This window comes from Chelonia mydas, chromosome 12, assembly GCF_015237465.2.
Source record: "Chelonia mydas isolate rCheMyd1 chromosome 12, rCheMyd1.pri.v2, whole genome shotgun sequence".
NCBI classification, from domain to species: domain Eukaryota; kingdom Metazoa; phylum Chordata; order Testudines; family Cheloniidae; genus Chelonia; species Chelonia mydas.
The window spans coordinates 7,631,305-7,646,252 of record NC_051252.2 but is presented as its reverse complement, the minus strand read 5'-3'; the positions used below and the strand labels follow the sequence as shown (position 1 = coordinate 7,646,252).

The 14,948-nt window shown below is 48.2% G+C and overlaps 1 protein-coding gene across 21 annotated transcripts in view; it reads left to right on the top strand.

Annotated features, from left to right (window-relative positions):
• The first annotated feature begins 1,602 nt into the window (after positions 1–1,602).
• The window catches only part of NLRC5 (NLR family CARD domain containing 5), an 88,259-nt gene continuing 74,913 nt past the window's right edge, over positions 1,603–14,948 (top strand). For 10 of the 21 annotated variants that reach the window (XR_006285101.1, XM_043525993.1, XM_043525995.1 and 7 more), the window contains exons 1-4: positions 1,685–1,834; positions 8,617–8,754; positions 9,402–9,696; positions 12,373–12,438. Coding sequence is in view for 20 of the 21 variants with exons in the window: in XM_043525993.1 (XP_043381928.1) it covers positions 8,647–8,754; positions 9,402–9,696; positions 12,373–12,438 (469 nt within the window). In the remaining variant the exon portion in view is untranslated. Of the gene's footprint in view, positions 1,835–4,511; positions 4,690–8,616; positions 8,794–9,401; positions 9,697–12,372; positions 12,439–14,948 lie in introns of those variants that run through there. The other 11 variants (XM_037877413.2, XM_027832758.3, XM_043526001.1 and 8 more) reach the window with 4 other exon arrangements.

Below are 14,948 nucleotides of genomic sequence, written 5' to 3'. Positions count from 1 at the left end.
TGCTTTTCTGGTGCCAGAGTTCAGTGTGGTTCTTGCCTTGGAATCTCTGTTCTCCATTCTGTATGCTTTTTGTAAGTCTTTTGGTTCAAGAAGAGGCTGAGGGAGGAGGGGGTGCCCTTCGTGAGTCAGACAGGATGGATACTGCAGCTTGGTTCCCCAAGAACACAGAGCTGGCAGGTAACACCTTAGAAACCTACTTTGCAGAGCAGGGTCCCCAACAGCTGGTGTTTCTAAGTGTTCCTGAAGATCATGCCCGCTTTCCCCCTTACAATATCTTCTAGCACTCAGCAGGGTGTTCACTCACCATCAATATACTCTGGAGGGGTCCCAGGAGCCATGCCCACAGCCAGCCAAGCGAGGTTTCGGATTCGCTTCAAATGGGTAAACAAATAAGAGGGGTGTGCACACACGAGAGGGAGAGACGTGCTCTCCCCTGGGCATACAGGGTTTCACAAACACTGGCTTCGCCCTCCGCTGCCCAGCACGTGGGATGAGTTTCAGCGCCCGCAGACGAAGAACCACCTGATAAGCCCTCGGAGCGCGGGGTGCATGGCTCCCTGCACTTTTGGCTTCTCTGCTGCTGACCGCTGAGGGGATAATCGGTTTGGCCTCGCACCTGGGGCTCTCACGGGCCTTTCCAGCCCTACTGAATTAAACCAGCCAGCCCCTGGAGGCAGGATCTTCCAGGGAACACAGGGGGGTGAAAGGACTAGGTCAGAGTATCTGTGATTCTCTTTGAGCATGACCAGACAGCGAGTGTGAAAAATTGGGACAGGGGGCGGGTAATAGGAGCCTATATAAGAAAAAAAAACACAAAATCAGGATTGTCCCTATAAAATCGGTACATCTGGTCACCCTATTCCCTCTCCTGTGTCAGCCCTGTGCTGGACACACCACTTCAGGGACACTGGCTTCTGCAAAAAGAGCAGATTGACAATTTTTCACTGGAATATTTGTTTGACAAACGGCTTTCTTTGACTAAATGGAATTTTTTGCAGGGGGCGGGAAATCAATTTTGGTCTAAAACATTTGGGGCTCGCCCCCACATCCCGGGCACGAGGTGCCTGCGGGCACCCGGGAGAGCCCCTCCCGCTGCTCACACTACCCCCGCTCCGGTCCATCTGTGCAGGGCTGTGAGTCCTGGAGTGGGGATACTGCTCCCAGCCTAGCTGGACCCTGACAGACACCTACACTGCAGAGAGCAGCGTCTCCACAGACAAGCAAGCCTACCCCTCAAACCAAAAACCCAACCGCAGCCCCACAATTGCCCGGCCTCTGCCACCTGCAAAACGCCCCTTCCCGCAGCTTTTGGACAACTGGCCGAGCCTGGGGGGGGTTTGCTTTCCAGGGGTCCCAGACCCAATGCCTCTCGTAGCTGGGCACCTTAAGAGTTTGGCCCAGGTCTCCGCCGGGTTGCTTGGGAGGCTGCATGCAGGGTTTCCAACCCCTTGGAGCGCTTGGGCATTTACACCTGCGGAGGGAGTATTAGAATTCGGATTAAGCGAGGGTCCGGGGCGGGCCGGAGCCCGAGCCCGAGCCACGCGCAGCCCTGCCTTTAGCCGCCCTGGCTCGTCCCTCGACGGGGCGGAGCGCGGCCGCGGGGAGCCCCCGGTTCTCCCCCGGGCTCGCCTGCCCGGGCTGCGGCCCGCGGGCAGAGGGGGTGCCCGGCGTGCCGGGGCAGCGGGCGGATCACATGGTTTCTCGGAAGCGGCTCCCGCTACAGCACCCGGGCAGTTGTTTTCACTTTCGAAGGGGGCGGCGGCTGCCGGGTGGGGCGGCGGCGCCATGAGCACGGAGCGGGGAGCCCGGAGGAAGGGGCGCCCCACGGAGCGGGGTGAGTGTCTCCCCCGAGCCGGGTCTGGTGCAGATCTGGGCACGAGCGGGCCCGGGGCCGCCTTTGCTGCCACCCATCCCACCCTGCTCCGGGCTGGGACCCCTTCCCCGCCGCCCTGCAACCCAGGGGGGCCCCTGGCCCCTGCCCTGCCCCGGGGGATGGAGCTGAGGCTAGCTGGTGGGTGTAATACACCCCATCGGGGACTTTCTCCGCCCCCGCTCCGTCTCTGGGGGGCCGCCGGAGCCCCCTGGCACAGAGCCTGCCTTCGAGGCGCCCTTCTCCGCATCAGCACACGGAGTTGGGCCGGCTCCCCGCGGGTGGGGCATGAAATCTGCCCGCAGACGGGTGCTGAAGAGCGATTCCTTGCAGGGAGGGGCTCCCCTCTCCAGAATACAGCTTTTAGTTCAGAGCCTGGTTTATGGGATTTCTGAGGTTGGATGGTCCTAGGGTAGGACAGTGGGCGAGGGCCACTGTCACCGGGTGCTTAGCCCATACAGAGCCTTTCCTTGAAACAGCTAAGTGAAAATCGTGCCAGCCTAATTTTCTGTTCCCTGAAGCTTTCAGTGGCTAAATCGGTCAGTGCTGCAGCTAGCAAAATACTCCTCCGGGTCCCTGTTATTTTTTCCAGCCGCTCTTTCAAGCTCTCTCCCCCTAGATCTTACTGTATTTTAAATTTAAACATTTACCCTGACTGGTTAAAAGTGAATGGTTGAAATAGTTGAGGACCGTTGATTTGAAAAGCCTGTTGCTTATTAACCTGGAGAAGTTTTTACATCAAGCCCGGATGTCTTTCTAAAAGATTCAGCCACAAGTTACTGGGCTGAGTATTGTTCATTTGCATAGTAGAAAAGAATAAGTCCTTCCACCGAGTAATTTGAAATTCTGTGTTCTGCAGGAGACCACACTAAATGATCAAAATAGCCCTCTCTGGCCTTAACATCTGTGAATGTACTTAATAAACAGGAACCTGGTTAGCTTTCAGATCTAACTTTTTTCTCTCTCTTATGGCTCCATTTGTTTGATAAAAGGAGCATTTGCAAATTTATCAGACCACCCAAATATAATTCAGAGAGATTGGGGGTTTAGTGTTCCTGTCCCATGATTATAGAACCGGCTCCCTCTAGATAGTCAGAAAGGTAGACTTTTTCCCCTTTAGATTTGTATTTATTTATTTTATTGTCAGTATAGAAGCATAAAGACAACTGCCCCAGACTCTGTGCGGCCAACGGAGGTAACACCAGGAGCAAAGCCGTGGCCTTTTTTCTGCACAGAATCAGCCAGTCAACAAAAGACCTCAAAACTCAGCTACTACCCACATTCAAACCCTGTATCTGTCAGGTCTGCCCAGATAGGTGGGGTGTGCTGGAAAGGTTAGAAAACAAGGGCGATTTCTGGTGGGGTGAGGGCAGAGGTGAGGGAGGGGGGAGAATTTATTCTGAAGTAGAGGGGCTCTCACAGGGACTGCTTTGCTTGCAATTCCCTCTGCTGTGAACAAGTGAGCTCCAGCTGTGTTCACACTACCCTGGGGGCAGAGTCTGCATTGACCATATTAGAGAATTCTCTCTCTGTTTTCCCCACCGTGCCCTCTAATCCTGCTCTGAGAAAGTCCGGACAACACTGGAATAAAAACGCCAGCACCGTGTCTACACCAGTGCTCCCAGTTTTTGCTAACCCTGGAGAAGCTGCTAGCACAATGGTGAGAGATTTGCTTCCCAGATTCCCGCAGACAAGACACAGGCATAAGTATTTCTTCCTGAAACACGAGGATCAGCAGCTCTTGTCCTTTTATCCCCGCTTGGAGTTGTAGCTGCTGAACCGAATTATTATCTGATTATGTTATGTGGTTTCCACCATGTGCTAGTGTGGCCAAGTCGATAAAGCACCAATGTGGGAACCAGGAGACCTGGTTCTATTCTCAGCGCTGTCACTGGCCTGCTGGGTGACCTTAGGCAAGTCACTTCCCTGCTCCATGTCTCAGTTTCCCCATCTGTAAAATACAGATAATGATACTGGCCTTTGAGATCTACTGGGGAAAATCCTAGGTATTATTAATACATATTGGGCTGGATCTTCGTTCGGTATCAGTCAGCATAGCTTCATTGGATTCAGTCAGCACCAGAGGATCTGGCCTGCCATATCTGTGTGTGGGTGAAAGAACAGTAATATCTGATCTCCTTTTGGACCTTTACCAAGCTGTTTGTCTGCAGTCATTCTGTGGCTAACTATTACAGAATAACCTCAGAACCCTCCTATCGACACATGCAAGCCTCTTTGGATTCCTAGAACATTTCACAAATCGCCCGAGTCTCCAAGGCGCTCGCCTAATCTCATGCCGTATCCAAAGCGAGAACCCTGAGCTTTTAGAACTTTCCCTTTCAATTCCTTGAGGCTGTGTCCATGCTTGGGAATTTTAGGGGGAGATTCCCATCAGTGCTTTTAGAGCCATGTGTACATAGAGGCTCCCACCCCCATAACCTTCATTATGGCTGAGCTGGGGTTAGTGCCAGTGGAGACTGGCTGGCTGGCTGATTTCCTTGGGGTGAATTCTTTAGGGAGGGATGCCCTTTTTACTTAGTCTCCCATCTGTATGTTTGGAAGGAATTCCTAATGTTTTTAACACAGGAAAGGGCCGTTGCAAGGGGGAATTCCTTATTGTTTTTACTTTCAGTTTTAGTTAGGCTTTGTGCCTTACCAGAGCCGGTAAGGGAGGTGTGGGGGTGTACGTGTGTGGTAGTTTGCAAGTAGTTACCAGGACGTGCAGAGGTCAGAGCTAAAGAGGACACAATTTTGGGACTCTCTTACTTCGGAGTCCTCTGTCCATTTCTGTGGTGGTTTGTGTCTCTTTCTCTCCCTCGGTAAGTACATGTTCTCCGGTGTCTGTGCAGCGTTTAGGCTCATGGTGGCCAGCTTCACGTTTTGGTTTTATGTTTCATGCTGGGGGTGGCAAGCAGCATGAATGCTGGCTTTTTCAACTGATGTTTTGATCGGTTTGCTGCTCAAGCGTTACAAAGGCTGTGATAGAAATCAAAATGTTTCCATTTGACTGAAAAGGTCCCTCTGCCTAGTTCGGAGCCAGGACGTAGATCTTTGGCCCTCACTACCCGTTGGGTTGCATTGTGCATTTATTTTGCAGTGGTGTATATGGAGAAGAGGATTAAAATATCTTGTGTACTTTAAGCTGTAGTCACACATTGTTCCCTTCTTCGTGTACAATTTTCCTCCTATTTACAAGAGCTGACATTCTGGACTAATGACCTTCCATTAGTACCTGCACTATGTTCTGTGGTATTATGGTCCAATCCTGCAAGCTCTTATTTGCATGAGTAGTCCTTGCTTATGTAAGTAGTCCCTGTATATCAAAGGTGAGGAAAGATCACTCACTTATACTGTAAAATTAATTTAATTGCTCAGCAGTAGAAAACTTAAATAATTGTGTCCCAAAGATTGATAAGGAGAGCCGGGCAAAACTTAAAATTTCCGTTCCATGGGAATTCATTCCAAATCGGAACTTAAATAAAAATATCAAAGTTTCCTCAAAAATGAAATTTAAAAAAATCATTTGGGTCAATCAAAACATTTTCCTTGTTGATAGCATTAAAATATTTTGGTCTGATATTTTGTTCCGATGTCTTTTAAAATTGTATGTTACCTCATGATTTATAACATAAAATAAAGTCCATAATGAAAAGTAATCTTGAAATGAAACATCAAAGCATTCCGTTCTGATAAGGTCAAAACGTTTTTGATGCTTAGTTTCAAAGTGTTGTTGTTGAAATTGACACATTGCCATGGAAAGTTTCAATTTAGACAAAAAGACATTGGCTGATGGGAAACAATTCCATCGGAAAATTTTTGAGACACTCTATTGCTAAGGACTGTTGGAGAGGCATTGGTGGGTTTATATTTATTTGCTTTTTGGCCAGCATGTTTTCATGACACATTTGATGATTCCCTGTTCTGTTCATTCCCTCTGGGGCACTTGGTATTGTTCCACTGTTGGAAGACAGGATACTGGGCTAGATGGACCTTTGGTCTGACCCACTGTGGCCGTTCCTATGTTCTTATTTCAACACAAAACAAAAGTTCATTTCCAAGTTATACACCCTAAAAACTGGATTTAGAAAGGGAATGCTGATAGACTCTTAACTACAGCAGCCCTGTGAATGTTGGCATAATGAGTGTGCATAAAAGGTAAGGACTGTTATTAAGAGTTTGCCTACTAAAGTATCAAAGCAGTTAAGAAAGTTGCTCGAGTTTGGGAGGAATGAAAGAGTTCGGTACAGTTGGGAGGACAAATTAACCAATTAAGCTGGTGCATCAAGATGAATTGTGATGGCAAACCCCACTTGGCCTGGTAACAAGACCTTCAGAGATCAGTCAGTTTATCTTGAGATTCAAAGTCTTTACAAATAAATGAATGTTACTGATCAATCCTGTTCCCATCAGTGTACTGGGAAGGGAGGGGTGGAGGTTTTGTTCTAAGAGACATTGTGGAGAGGGTGGCGACAAAGGCGACCCCATGCTTGCCGATGGGGAGGGGGGCCGAGTGAGGGCATCCAGCTTCAGCAGTGTTATTGAGCATGCTCAGTCCATGTGAGCATGCTCAGTACAAGCCAAGCAGCAAATGCGGGGGGGGGGGGGGGGGATCAGATTGACCCTCTCGGGGGCAATCTGCAGTGGGGAAGGTTTGTGCCTCTCTGGCTTTAGCTTGACAACAGATTTCCTCAGCTGTTTTTCCTCTGGATTCCTGAGGATGGGGCTGCTTCCTTTCTCCCCATATTTTGGTGTTGTGGGGTACGCCTTTAATTATAGAGAGAGTGGTCCTTTCCAAGCCAGAGAATTTGGCCTGCAGTGGTAAGCAATGCTCAGCCACCCAGGTTGCCCTATAGGGGCAGCAAGGGTCCCTCTCAGCCTGCCCAGCCATCAGCCTTCTTTCACTTTTGAGTTTCTGGTTTGGGTTGTTCCCCCAGCTCCATGTCAAACCCTGGCCTTCGTCCGTGGCTCGCATGGGAACTGGAGGGCAGCAAACGGGGGGACAAGTTGCTGGGTCTTAGGCTACTCAGCTGGGGTCTAATGCAAACTCAGGAACGAGGGTGTAGCCGGTCAGTAATGGCTGGATTGGAAGGTGGTTTTTGCAGAACAGCGCCCCCTTTTGCTCTGTCAGATTATTGTTTCTGCAGTTGTTTTTTTGTTACAAAAGCACTTCTGACAGTGGGGGAAGAGGCTGGGGGGAAAAGGCTACAAATGCCTGATACTGGCTAGAAGGAGACGACTCTTTGAGATCAAGAAAGCAAAAAACAACTCCGAGAAATGGATCCTGTCACCTGACCGTGTCTCACACTATTGGTAGCTCATGGCAACCTAAAATTGATAGATGCTATTTTGCTGTTTTGGTTCATTTCTACACACAAACACGCACTCACATATGCAGAGTCAAATACATCCGTGCTGGCACTCCCTTGATTTCAGGGTCAGTTTGGCTTGTTTTGTTTTGTGTGCGGGGGAGTTAAGGTCTGTGTATTTTCACTTTCGTTTGACTCCAAACTACATCAACAAATCTCATCTAGAGCTTAACACTCCTGACACTTGTACACCTCTAAACTCTGTATCAGTGAGTTAATAGTAATGCTTTACCCTGCATTTCCACCTGTCGAGATCAGAATCTGATTGTGCCAAAAAATGCAGATCATCTGTGAAATAGAGGCAGTGTTGTAAGGCTGATCCCTAAGCTCCCTGACGTTGAGGGGTGTCGTTCCACTGATTTCAATGAGTTTTGGATCAGGCACTTAGTCTATACCATGATCCACAAACTCACTCACGTCTTCTCCCATCATCTTTATGCTCCCAGAATTACACAGAACAAATTCTGCAATGGAATATTCCCTGGCTTGCACAAAATGCACACTCAGGCTGTTGCTGGGACTCATCCAGTCTCATCTTTTTAGTTGGCAAGTGAAATGACCGATGGTGAAAGATGTTAGATGAGTAGCCTAGGAGACCAATCCAAAGTATAGGGAGCCTACCTGGGGAAGTCTCAGATCCTACAGAGATGGGGGCCAATATTAAGCCCTAAAATAGATTAAATAATGTTAGTGAAGGGTATCAGAGTAACAGTACAAGTTTCCCCACTCTGAGCCACCATCAGTATGTTTCAGTCCTTGGCTTGGGGGGATGCACCCGCCCCCAATAGGGGATAGAAGGTAATTCAGTTTCCATGGCCTCTTCCTTTGTTAGCCTCCCTGCCAAAATAACCCACAAGTCAGTTGTGGTGGGCTGGTGGCTTTACTAGAGCTTCGCAGTTCTGTAGCACTGCCCCTCTGAAAGCACCATCCAGGCACGAACTAGGCCTCAGAGCACCTCGGCTGCTGTGATCTCCATGTGGGAATGGAGGTACAAAAAGACAAAGTGTCTTGCGGAAGGTCACACAGTGACAGAGCTGAAAATAGAATCCAGTGCTGCCCTCTTCTAATCTCGAGATAAAATTGTCTCACACACACTGACATGAAACCCGATGTGTAAGGGGCTAGACTGCGTCTACCAACTCATTTCTCCCAGCCCAGTCCTCACAGGGCAAAACACTTTGGTCACCACTCACATGGGCAGGATTTGAACTGTTCACCTGGAGACGAAAGGCCCTGTAGCCCAGTACTAGTCCCAGTCCCCTGCTGCTCTCCTAGACAGAGCTCCTAAATCTGAAACGCTGGTAATTGCGTATGTCATTTTGTATTTGTTCGTGCGTTTTTATATCCTGTTCTGTTAACAGTCCGCTTCTTTCCCCGTAGGAGGCTGCACAGGACAAATCATCCACTTACATGCGCAAAACATGCATCCAAGAACGGATATCTATTGAAAGTGTGATGTCTACGGGGGCCGGTAATTCTACAGGAAATGGAGGAGAATCCACAGTTACATTTGAAAATGTAAATGTCTAGAAAGAAAGTGACCGTCTCAGGATGCAGGTAGGAGATCTTCAATTGGGTAGGGCAGAAAAGATTGTGAGAGTAGAACATGGACATGGCAGGTTTTGTGTTGCCAAATGGGCCATGAACGTGTCACAATTCCCACTGAAGTCAATGGCGCGTGACTAAAAGTGGCTGCATCAGTCCCCCAAATAGGCAAATATAACCCCACTCCTGGCGTCCAGAGCCTCCCAGCCGCTCTGTTTTATGACACTGTGTGAACTATGACCCAACTTGCCCTATCAGTGAAGTTATTGATGATGAAGTTGTACATGACTCTGCTTCTGTTATTTATTTCTAGCGCAGTAGCCCCCAAGTCCCCCAAAACGAGGATTGGCTTGCCATTGTGCTAGGCATTGTACAAACACACACTCCAAAAAGAGTCCCTGCCCCAAAGAGCTCCTAGTCTAGGGTTCTGACAATAATACAGCAGGTGAATGAAACAGACAATTGGCTGGGGATGGATGGGCAAGGGAACAATAGAGATGGGGTTTTGTATAAGCAGCCTAACCAAACAGTAGGCAGTAGTGATTTGGAAGTCTTAGGGTGAAGGCAGGTTTCCATTATTCCCAATTCCACTGCTAACCTATCCGGTTTCTTCCCTCCAGCCCAAGATGGAGGATATGGATCTCCAGAGGGCCATAGCAAACGCTCAGCCACAGCTGGTGGAGTCCCTGAGTCATACCCCTGAGTGGCTGCTTATGAAAGCCAAACGTTTCCTCCCTCACATGGACCTGAGCCACGTGGATGGAATCACTGACCGCAAAAAGAAGGTCTTGTTGCTCCTTGACGCACTTGAGAATGCAGGGCCGATCATTTGGAAGCAGTTTATCCAGTGCGTCTGCATGGAAGGCAACCTCCCCATGGACCTGGAGATACAACTCATGAGTGCGTCAGGAGAAGGTAAAGGAGAAAGAGCTGGGGGGTTGATCAGCAGCAATTCACACTGAAACACAGTCCCCACTGGCTTCTTCCCAAACAAGAAGCCAGAACCTTGATCCCTAGCACCACCACTCTTAGTCGTAGAGCTGATGGGCGAACTTTGTCCCTGGTGCAGCCCAGTGGCTTCGACAGAGCAATGGCAGGAGTGAATTTTGCATTATGGGAGTGGATGTTTTAGGATGGAAATACAGTAAATGGATCAGTTTGGACCGTGTCCACTTTGCTCGTTCTGGCCCTGATCCTGCAAGATACTGAGCGCTCTCAATTCCTGTTGACCTAACTGGGAGTTGAGGGTGTTCAATACCTTCCAGGATCAGGGCCTGTCTCTGAATGATCAGAACATCCAGTTCCCAAACTGGAAATGTGCACAGAGGCAAAATCGCTTTGGAAGGACTCAGGGCATTGACTAGTCCAAATTGGGACTCTGGTATGACAATGTGTTCTGCCCCATAAGGATCCTGAGAGCTTTGGTGAGAGGACAAAGAGTGATTATAATATATACATCAGTCATTTTATTTCACATGCATAATTATATTAATATTGTTGTTTAAATCATTATAATTGAATGTCCCACCCGCTGGAACAATTTATCCCACAATCTTTATGCCTTTATAGCCCTCCAAAAGTTGTGAGGTGGTTTTCTCCCTTTGCAAACGTCAAAAGAAATGTCTTCCCACTCTGATCCATACAGCGGAATACGGGAGGTGGCTTTGCTCCACGTACGCTGTCGTCATTGCCAATGAATTCCACCACACAGAGTGTTACAGACACCAAACTCTTATTTAATAGTTCCTGACACATTGGGTGAAATCTTGAGCCCCATCGACTTCAGTAGATCGAGGATTTCACCGAGGGTATCTTCTCTATTTAGCAGTTGGATATCCTCAGCCCTCAGCTTCCTGCTTAGTGGGAGGTTATGCAAATAACTGACAGCTCATCTAAGCAGACTGGTCATGCAGGCAGTCTTGTTATTGCACATTAACCCTGTTTGCCTCCATGAATAGCCAAGTGCACCAGGAGCAACCCACACAGAAAAGGAAAGGGAACAAGGTTAAATCCAGCCACAAGCTAAAAAGAACTGTCCTGTACTTTCTTTGATCCAGAGTTCAAGCTAAAACAAGGTTTAGCCTCAGAGTTCAGTGGAGGTGTTTTTTTAAAGTTTCTTAGGTTGTAAAATCTCTAGATCAGGAGTTGTGGCTTCATGTGTTTATTTCACATAGGGTGGCCAGATGTCCCGATTTGATAGGGACAGTCCCGATATTCAGGGGTTTGTCTTATATAGGCACCTATGACCTGCCATCCTCCGTCCCCATTTTTCACACTTGCTGTCTGGTCACCCTAATTTCACAGTGTCTAATACAATTATTGTGATGGGCGCCTCTGAGTGCTGCTGTAATACAAATATTAAGTAATCATTTAAAATAGTCATTGTTCATGGTTTTTGGTACCAGGCAAGTACAACGCAGGGACCTTCTACATGCATCTCTCTGCTTCCTGCTTTCAGCTGGACCCTGAAAATGGAAATACCATAATACTGAACTGATCTCATTGTACTTCCAGCTTGAGCAGAAATAACAAATGCTGGAAATGACAGGAGAAAGAGTCTGTTCTTGGGAGTTTAATGTTTTTTAGACCAAAGATTCTCTGATAAATGCTGAGCTTTATCCAGACCTAAGCTCCAGACCTTTGGAGGTTCACTCATCACTAATGATACAGTGATCAACATTTACCCTGAACTGGGTCTGTGATTCTGCAGAAGTTTCCCCAGCTCCTCTCCTTGCCACAGAACTTTGCTCCAGAGTCTTTTTCATTTCAAAAGGAAAATGGTTTTGTTGTTCTGCTTGTGAAGAGAAACTGCCAAACGGAAGCCATGTACAAACCAGTGTAGTGACGTCTGTCTGAATCTGCAGGCAGCCTAAAGCAACAGCTGTGAAATAAAACACCTGTTTATTTCTTTGGGGTGTTTACTCTGGTACCTAATAAGTTCTTTTATTGTTAACTATTTAGCTTTGCAGTTGTGCTTATCTCACAAGCCAAAAACATTTCCCACACATTCCTGGATAACAAAAACCTGAACTATTCTCCACCAGCTGCTGAAACTTCTGCCTTTTCCTTGACAGCTATGATGCATTAATCATTAATATATCATCAGTACAAAAATCCATGGCAAACTGAAAATTTAGCATCAGCCAGGAATCTCCAGGCTTCCACTGTGGAGTGGTGCTGAAACCAGGTGATGCAGGAGTAATCAGGTTACCTAACAAATGAGAGTGTGGGTCAAATTTAGGCTGAGGCAGGTCTAGTACTGCAAATATTGTGAGTCCCATCAGAGCAAACTGCATTGTGTAAAAGTTGAAGCTTCACACCTCTCTGGGAGCAAAAGATTAACTGTGAGTCAGGGCACATATGAGGTGGGACACAGTGCCCCATGCCTGTTTGCAACACAGCAGACTATCAGACACTAGTCAGACATTGTACCGGGGTTTCCTTTGCAGCACTGTGTGTGTGTTTGCATGTTGCATACCTTTGTGGCATTACCAGCCTGACAAAACCAAACAGGTGAGCCTAACCCATTTGGAGTACATTATAGGGAGGCACTGGCAATATCCTAATTTTATTTTAAATTAATAATTGTAGGTAATTTAAACCAGGAACAAGAAGCCTTTGCAGAAGCTCCTTCTCAGTCTCCTTCTCAACCTACAGGTAAGCCTGGTATCTATGGCATGAATGCAAGGGGATAACATTCTAGGAGCTTCCCAGCTCTCTGAGAGGTAGCTGTCTTGGGGATAGGGTTGCCAATTTTGGTAGGACGTGTTCCTGGAGGTTTCATCACATGACATAATCTTTAATTCCTGGAGACTCCAGGACAACCCTGGAGAGTGGGAACCCCTACTTGGGGGTGGAGCCAAAGACCAGGACATTGCAATAGTCGGAACCACCATAGAGTAGGCCACAAACTGAGCCCAGACAGAAACGCCCTGTGAGGGAACCCGCTTGTACCGTGTTCTCTCATTCTCTACACGTCTCAGCTATTTGCCAAGGTTTTGATTTCCCTCTTCGTGTTTCAGAAAAACCCAATAAGCCCTGAATTCACCAATGGTCTACTGATTTGTTCTTCCAGTCTAGAGAAGCTCCTAGCCCCAGTGCATTATAACATGACCCCCTTTGGCTAATTCACTGCATTTGAATGACTGGCCTCGCTGAGGGTTAGTTTGAGGAAACTCATTTGGTTTTATGCTGATTTAGTGACGCTTAATGCTTGGCTGCCTGGTTTCCTGACTACTGATTGTGGTCCAAAGGTCAGTGCGAGGCCTTTAATCCAACGTATCAGGAAAGGCTCAGACTCCTCCACACACCCCACTTACACATGACCCCCACCATGCGGTTCGTGGAAGTCATGTAACGGCCATCCGCGTGCCCAGCCTTGTGTATTATTAGATGGCTGTTACACCGCTAAAGAAACTCAGTGGGCGCCTCTCATTCGAATGGTGTTTGGTTTCTAAAAATCAAACCACTGGCACACCTCCCCGCCCATCCGCCTGAAGAGAGTTACAGCAGATGGAGAAAGGCTGTGGTAAATATTGCCGCAACACGATCACTTCCTGAGCTGGGAGGCAACTGTCCCACAAGCCGGCAGCGACAGAAGAAGCTTGCTGGGTGTTGGTTAGCTTTTATATAGAAAGCTCTCACCTTCCTGCTGCATCCGCCCCAAAGGCGTAGGTAAGTAGAAATAAAAATGCTGAAACGAACCCTTTGTATTCTGTGCTCTGCAACGTGAAAAAATCTGCAGACAGAGCACGTAGAGCTGAATTTTTGAAACCTGGGGTGTCAGTGAGTGTCTGAGAACAGTGCAAGCTGATGGCCGTGCAGGGCTCTGTGCTTGGGCAGGGACAGGCTGAAAGTCAGTGGCCAAGTGTGATTTTGCATGGTAGAGAAATAATTGAGCAGAAGGCCGCCCTGCTCTCCATTTGCCTAGGAAGTTCCCATTAGTGTGTGAAGTGCTGAGGAGAGTGGTGAGGGCTGCTAACTTGTTACAGCTACTGCGTGCTCCTGTGCTCGGCGCTCCGATGCCAGCTGCACTGGCAGTTAATGCCGCTTACCCCTTCAGGAGACCTCAGTGTTATTTGTCAAGAAAGACCACTGGCTGTGTTCGGTGGCGAAGGCACTTGGCCAGGTTTATTGTCAGCAAAGCACAGGCCTAGTGCCTTGGCTCAATGGTTACATGTACACTCACACATGTGTGCCCGCAACAATGGTACCGGGCTAATCGGCACACCAGGATGCTGTCCCCTAGGCAGGACAGCAATGCCCCCCGTAGGACTTCTCCTTTTATACATGGATACAAACAAGTTACGTATTACACTCCGGATGTTAGTTACCACCCTTGTACCTGCTAGTTAGAACATCCTCATCCATTATCCTGTCATCCCCTCCTTATCTTACGAGGGGTCGATGTGTTCTTGTACCATCCCTTAAGAATGTGTTTACACAGTTACTTGAGCGATCCGTGTGTTTTTGTCCAGTCAGGAATGTGCTGACTTGGTTCGCTGACACCTGGCGCATTGCTGTTCTGCCGAAGCCAGGCCTACTCCCGGTTCAGAGCCTTTGGTTCATACAGTGACTCCTGCTTTGGGCTCCAGCCAGGCGTACGTCGGTCTGTGAATTTAGAGACTAGCTAAGGTTTGGTCTACACTTAAAAGTTAGGTTGACACAGCTACATTGGACATGCGTGTGAAAAAACCCACACCATTGAGTAGCACAGTTTTGCCGATCTATTCCCCAGTGCAGATGCAGCTACACTGGGGAAGTGGTGTTCCTACACGGATGGGAAAAACCCTTCCATCAACGTAGGCTGCATCTACACTCTGGACTACACCACATTACGCCGCTGTGCTGGTAGAGGCACTGTAGTGTAGACATACCCTAAGGACTGGAAAATTAGGTCAACCCAGCGACGTAGCTCAGGGGTGTGAACAATTCACATGGAAGAAGTTTTCTGTCGACTTAGCAACCACCTCTCGGAGAGGTGGGTTTACTACAGCGCCGGAAGAGCCCCAGTGACTGTGCCGCTGCAGTGTTTCTAGCGTAGACATAGCCTGAGATTCAAATTCATTGGAACACGTAGCGCCTGCAGGGTGCCAGGCAGAATGTGGCTCTGAGTCACTGTTGCCAGTGGCCCTGATATCTTGTCATTTGTGCATGTGCAACGCACA